Source organism: Ursus maritimus, unplaced genomic scaffold (genome assembly GCF_017311325.1).
Source record: "Ursus maritimus isolate PB19 unplaced genomic scaffold, ASM1731132v1 scaffold_17, whole genome shotgun sequence".
Lineage (NCBI taxonomy): Eukaryota > Metazoa > Chordata > Mammalia > Carnivora > Ursidae > Ursus > Ursus maritimus.
Window position 1 is genome coordinate 59,631,751 of NW_024424119.1, and position 6,522 is coordinate 59,638,272.

A 6,522-nucleotide genomic window follows, 5' to 3' on the forward strand; every position below is an offset into this window, starting at 1 on the left:
TGGGGAAGGAGGTGGCCCAGGACCTGGGGACCTAGGTGGGGGCAGGAGGTGGCCCAGGGCAGGAGGACCTGGGTGGGGAAGGAGGTGGCCCAGGGCAGGGGGACCTGGGTGGGGAAAGAGGTGGCCCAGGGCAGGGGTACCTGGGTGGGGAAGGAGGTGGCCCAGGGCAGGGGGACATGGGTGGGGCAGGAGGTGGCCCAGGGCAGGGGGACCTAAGTGGGGGCAGGAGATGGCCCAGGACCTGGGGACCTGGGTGGGGAAGGAGGTGGCCCAAGACAGGGGGCTCACAGGTCAGGCACACATCCCTCCAGGCCGTCTCCTAGAGCCCAGCACCTACGCATTTGACTACTGTGTGGCTGCTTTCTTGCCGGGCCCTTTCTCTGGGGGTGGCCTGGTGGGCTACATGCCCAGCGCAGGACCTCCTGCCCCAAGCCCCCTGTGTGGTGCCCCACCCCCCACTAGGCTGGGCTGCCTGCCCCCTGCCCTCCCTCTGGCAAAGGGGGCCCTGCAATCACCCCTCAGTCATCCTGATTTGGGTGCTCTGGCTGCCTGCCCCACCACCCCCTTGTCTGGCCTCACTCTGACCGGCTGCGACCCCTGTACCCTCATGCCTGGAGGGCCCCTTGGCCCTGTTCTTGCCTCACACTTTGGGTTTGGGGACGTGTGGAGCAGTGTGGGGGTGGCAGGCCTGGGCCCCGCCCTCGGTGTTCTGCAGCAAGAACGCTGTGCCCCTGACCCTCGGGACTAAGAAAAGGTCGAATCCCCTGTGTGGGATGGAACACCCTGCCCCCCACTGGGAGCAGGAAGGCTACTGTTCTAGGGCTCGGCCAGGGGGGCACCTCAGGCCCTGACCACCCCCACTGGCATGGGGCCCTGGGAAGGGGGCCCAAAGAGGGTGGAACTGGGGGTCTCAGGACTCAGAAAGTGAGGTACAGAGACATCCCTGGGAGCTGGTGGGCCCAGCAAGCACCCCCAGCCCCTCCATTTTCTGCCCGTCTCCCTTCCTGGGCTGGGACCCAGATGCCCCCATCTTTGGTGAGTAGGATCTCAAGAGGGCCCCTGCCCTGCCCGAGCCACCTCCAAGCCTTCTGCGCCCACCTCTTCTGCCAGGTCTGAGGAGGAAGGTGAAGGGGGCACACTGTGGGGAGGGGCACCTGCAGGAGGGCCCATAAAGAGGGGAGGATCTCAGTCAGCAGCGGACATGGCCACTAGCTTCCTCTCCGTCGCTATGGGGATGGGGCCTTGCTGTGCCCTGTGGGTGGTGCTCGCCCTGCTGAAAGGCCTGAAGGGCCAGGCCGCAAGCACCCAGCCAGGCGTTTCCTCCATGTTACAGAGCTTCCAAGAAGACCAGGTCTGGGGGCTCGGAGGGAGGGGGAGAAAGCCAGGGTCTGAGTGCAGGGAGAAAGGAGGGCCATGGAGGCCAGGGAAGGCACTGCCCAGGGAGCCCAGGCTGCCCAGCCTGGTCTCAGATCGCCCCCCCCCCCAAAAAATTCCTAACGTCCACCAGAAAAGGACTCTGGGCCCGCTGTTCCCTCCTGTAACCCCTGCCAGTCCCTGTGCAGTGGGAACATCTCTGTCAGGGGAGGCTCGCAAAGTCCAGACACTGGGCAAGGTCACCCCTGCAGCCCCCGGCTCCTGCCAGCAGTGTCATCCGTGCAGGCTCGGGCTGGGAGCCCCTGCCTGGCGAGCGCCCTTGGGGCTGTCCCAGGCTCTGCCTACCGCCGGTTCCCGCAGTTCCAGGGGGAATGGTTTGTTGTCGGCCTAGCGGGCAGCACCCACAGCAAGACGGACAGATTTCTGTTGAACCCCTTCATTGCAACGTTCGAGCAAAATGGAAACAGCCGCCTTGAAGTGTCGTATGCCATGACCCGGTGAGTGAGGATCCCTGGCCTGGACCCCTAGGGGCTGATGGCTTCATGGCTCAGGTCCAACGTGGACCCCAGTGCCCCGGTTCTCCCCAGGCCCTCCTCCTAATTTAAAGTTAAGCAGGCTGCCAGTGACCTAAGCCAGCTCTGGGGGCACACACAAAAGAGGGGCACATTTACTGGATCACAGACTTAGAAGAGCCTTCGGGACTTATGGATTTCAGGTACAGCTGGATCCAGGAGCTCAAACAGTGTGATCGGGGCCCCATCACTCCCCCCTCCCCCTCTCTCAGCTCTGTGCCCCAGAGCTCTGTTCAGGAAAGTTCTCACCTCGAAGGGATAAAACATTAGCCAGGCCGATCCTTCTCAGGGTTCCGATTCCAGAACAGAGAGACATCCTGGTCAGCCTGGCAATGGCCTCTGACCAGGTTTTCTTAAGTCATGTGATCCTCCCAGTCCTGTTTCTGCATCCAGGGTGACAGGTGCTCTGGGTGGTCTGCCTGGATGAAGGGCCTACCCCCTGGTTGGGAAGAAGTGGGAAGTCTTGATGGGGAGACCCCTGGAAGGAGGTTAGGGTGGTGCGGTCCCCCCTTTGGGGGACACCGATGGCACGAGGGCTTCTTTGCCTTTCCCACGTCTCCAGCAGGACTGGCAGCCTTCCTTGCCCACCTGCCTGGCTGGGGGGGAGGGAGGGCCCGGGAACCTGTCTGGTTGGGCTCTTTGGCTCCAAATAATATAAAATAGGGACCTCAGGCAAGGCGGGTTTGTCACGCAGAGCGGGAGTAGCTCGTCGAGGCTGAGGGCCTCCCTCTGAGGGTCTCTGCGCAGCCCCTGCCCCAGCCCTCCGTCAAGCGCCATCAAAGCCACCTGCAGGCTCAGCCCCCAGAATCCCTGTTTGGAGCCTCTCGGATCCCTGGGAGTGTCTGACTGGCCTGGCTTCTTCCAGACCCTGATTAGTGGGGGGAGTGGGGGACAGAGAACCCAGTACAAATGCAGCTGGACCGTGAAGGCTTCTGGGCAGCCTCACCTCTCCCCCACCTGCAGGCCAGACGGCCCTCGGTTGCTTCTCAAAACAAGTGCATCCACCTGGAGAGGCTCCTGCCCTGCGGAAGGGTCCCCTGGGGACTGAGCCAGTGCAGGGGGGGCTACCAGGCCCGGCCCAGCAGCAGCTGCCCACGGCCGCCCTTTCTCCCCATCTGGCCAGGCTCAGCGAAGTCCAGGGCTGCTAGCTAGGGGCACCAGCCACGATGCCGAGCTGGGCCCACTCAAGACCCCCAGAGGGGACACTGCGGCCAGGAAACACCTTTTTCTCACCACTGCACATGCACACACATTGGGGGCCCTGTTCCAGGCCGAGGACGAGCACCAGTGGGTGGGCTGGGCAGAGGCTTCAAGGGGACGTGCACAGTGTGGGGGGAGCTCACACCTCGCTCCTCCAGGAGGGACACCCCTCCCTGGGAGGGCAGCAAAGCCTCCCGTCTGCTGGGCCGTGCCCGAGGCTTCTGACAGATGCGTCCTCCAAACAAACAGCTGAATTCTCGTGGGACCCACTTCGGGGCCAGCCCCTGAGAGAGAGAAGGAAACCAGAGGTCTGGCCGGGCTCCAGAACCTCTCTCTTCTGTCCACCCGCTCCCGCAGGGGCCACCGCTGCATCACCTGGTCTTACGTGCTGATTCCGGCGGCGCAGCCTGGCACGTTCTCGGTGGACAGCAGTGAGGGTGAGAGGGTGACCTCGGGGAGTCAAGGAGGGTGGCGTGGGGAGGGCGCTGGTGGGAACGCCCCTCACGCTGCCACGGCACCACCCCTGTGTCCGGGCAGAGCCCGAGGAGGTCCTGGTGTACGACACTGACTACAGAGTGTTTGCTCTGATGCTGTTCAGAAGACAGTCAGGCGGCCAGAGCGTCCTCAGGGTCAACCTGCTATGTGAGTCCCCGGCCCAGCGGCCACGGTTGAGCTGGTGGGAGCAGGAGGGGGAGGGGAGGGTGCCCAGCACCGCCCAGCACTGCCCACTCGCCCTCCGTGGCTAAGACCACGCTGTGCTCACTGGCCCCAGGCAGGATGTGGATGATTCCGACCCAGGTGCTGGACAAGTTTGTCTGCCTGGTCAGAGCTCTGGGCCTGTCAGATGACAACATCGTCTTCCCAGACCTGGCAGGTAACGGCCCTCGGGCAGCGGCGGGGTCTGCACCCAGCACGGGACCCGCCCCTGGGCCTCGAAAGCCCTATGGCAGCCCGGCAGGGGAGTGTGGCCTGTGTGCAGGGTTTATCTGGGGGGTCCTGGCAACCTCTGAGCACAAAGGGGGGGTTCTCATAACTCCTTGGTCTCTGCCGCCACCTGGGCCCTCCCCATCCCAGGCCACCTCCTGCACCACCCCCGCCCCGGCCTGGGCCACCGCCTGTCATTCCAGGAGCACTTCCCACGTCTGGCTCTTTACACATGTATGACCGCGTGTTCACATGGTGGCGTGCGTAAAGCATGTGCACACGTGCAGCCATGCGGTGCTCATGCGGGCACACGCCCCCACTCGCACACAGTGCACACACGTGTGCACACAGGGAGAAGTGTGTGGGCGCAGGGGTCACAAGCGTGAGCACAAGACCCCGCACATCCGCACTGAGTCTGGGGCCCGGGCTGGGCAGGGCGGTGGAGGGCGTGGTCCTCAGTCCCTGGCTGGCCTCCCCGCCCAGCCCCTTCCCCGCAGCCCCGTGGGCTCCCTTCCTCCCTCGTGGGCCTCTGGCCTCCTCCCCAGCTCCATCCTTCATCTGAGACCGTCTCCCCCATCAGATTGGTCACCTGCTCTCCATACGTGCTGAGGGTGGATGCGGCTCCTCCCCAGCCAAGGCCTCTGCTCTGCTCTCAGCATGGAATAAACGTGTCGAGTTGTCCGGGAGTGTGAGCCCTTGTGCCTGGGGGTGGGCAGGGGAGGCACGAAGTAGGGGAGGACCGTCTGAGCTCATGCACACCCGCGGCTGGCCTCTCCTCACCCTCCAGGGTCCCCGGGGTGCGTCTGTGAGTGTGTGAGTGTGTGTGTGTGTGTCTTTGCTGGTCGTTGTGGGTCCCAGGACAGGTCCCCTCCATCCTGCCCACTCAGCCCCCAGCTTCACAAGTCTACCTCCCCACCCCCCAGAGCCCTGAAGCTGCCATGGGGGGTGTAGCGGGGACCCCAGAAGAGGCGCAGGCCTAGATGCAGAGGGGATGGGTCTGGCTTCCTGCTGGTGGGGAGGGGGGGAAAGCTTCCTAGGCCTGACCCCCACTGGGTAGAGGGATTCTTCAGGTACAGAGAGTCCCAACCTGGGACTCCAGCCGTCTGTGCACGCCCGAGAGGCAGCTGCCCTACCCCAGACAGGACCAGCCCTCCAGAGTCTCCCCCCACTTCCCCGATCCTGGCCCCCATGGAGCTCCAAGCAGGGGGGCAGCAGGCCAAGCCCAGGGCCTGCCAGGAAGCTGGCCCCACCAGAGATCAGAGAGCATCTAGAGAGACCTCTTGCTCTGTGCCAGGTTGCATTTTTTTGGCCCGAGTGGGCCCCCCAATCTGGGCCTATTCCTTCCTCGGGGCAAGGTCGGCAGACGGGGATAAAAGCAGGTGGGCTGTCCACGACTCTGGGCCAGCCTTTGTCCCTCTGGCACCCACCTGGCCCACCAGCTTCAGCCCTGGGTGGTGGGAGGGGCCCTTCCCCAAAGACTCCCCATGGTCTGGGTCATGCATTCCTCCCAGCCTTGCCCACCAAGGTCACCCAAAGCCCTGTACCGTGACAATGACATCGATGGGCACCTAGGGCTTCCCCTGGTCTGGGGGCACAGAGCTGCGTCCTGGGAGAGCCTTCCAGGCCCCAGAAGGTGGCGAGCTGCAGCGACCTGGGGCGGAGGCCAGCCAGCCAGGGCCGTGGAGATCTGGGGTCAGGAGGCGGCTGCCCTAGCGCCCCGGTGGAGAGACCTCCTTTGGCCCTTCTCCAGCCATAGCCCTTCCTGCCGTGTTCCTCCTCACGGCGCACTTTCCCTGGCCCCTCGGGGCAGGGGCTGCACCCAAGCCCACCCACGGGAGAGCTGGCCAAGGATGACTGGGTCGGGCAGGGCCAGGTGCTCAGGCCCTGGGGGGATGGAGCCAGGGCTGAGCAGAGAGAGCAGGCAGGACTCCACCCAGGGAAACTGAGACCTCTGCACGTGACCCCAGCCTCTGCCTCCACAAAAGGACAGAAGATGCCTTGCTTACTAGGGCAGGTCACCCCGACCACCTCCGGCCCTTGTCCCAGCCCTGTCGTCTGAGGGCAGGGTCCCTGTCACCCCTCCTGAGGGGGTGGCGTGGGTCCCAGCAGGCCCAGGGGCGCGATGTAGCTCTCTGCAGGGTCCGCGCAGCCGCTGGGCGGAGTGTTGCCACAGCTGCCCCCTGGCTGGCTGCCCAGGACACCCCCTCAGCACCCCCCGCCCCCTGCAGCTTCTTTCTGAGCCTGATGAGAGCAGGTGTGCTGTCTGGCTGGACGCCTGTCCCCTTGTTCCGGGCGGCACGGTTACCAGCCTGTCCCTAGGAGTGGTCAGTGTTGCAGGAACCTCCCCGCCCTGGTCTAGACAAGCAGAAACGCTGTGAACTGGAAAAGGCTTGGACCCTGGGGCCAAGGACACAGGTGGGTCCAGCTGAGCCCTGGACACTCTCCAGCTGCC

At 64.6% G+C, this 6,522-nt stretch overlaps 1 protein-coding gene across 2 annotated transcripts; it reads left to right on the plus strand.

Moving 5' to 3' along the window:
- The first annotated feature begins 434 nt into the window (after window positions 1–434).
- LOC103675246 (epididymal-specific lipocalin-12) lies at window positions 435–4,756 on the plus strand. Of its 2 annotated transcripts, XM_008704274.2 has the most exons (5): window positions 435–1,871; window positions 3,504–3,583; window positions 3,684–3,788; window positions 3,919–4,020; window positions 4,651–4,756. In XM_008704274.2, the coding sequence occupies exons 1-5, from the start codon at window positions 1,864–1,866 to the stop codon at window positions 4,677–4,679; spliced, it is 324 nt and encodes a 107-aa protein (XP_008702496.1). In that variant the 5' UTR covers window positions 435–1,863; the 3' UTR covers window positions 4,680–4,756. The 2 variants fall into 2 exon arrangements, with proteins under 2 accessions (XP_008702496.1, XP_040487351.1); XM_040631417.1 differs by having other exon boundaries at window positions 3,919–4,756.
- Window positions 4,757–6,522: the final 1,766 nt, after the last annotated feature.

Excerpts from the sequence above, each read along its gene's own strand:
- LOC103675246 (XM_040631417.1), top strand. Across the intron at positions 3,584-3,683 it reads CTCGGTGGACAGCAGTGAGG|AGCCCGAGGAGGTCCTGGTG; the intron begins GTGAGAGGGTGA and ends GTGTCCGGGCAG. Across the intron at positions 3,789-3,918 it reads CCTCAGGGTCAACCTGCTAT|GCAGGATGTGGATGATTCCG; the intron begins GTGAGTCCCCGG and ends CACTGGCCCCAG.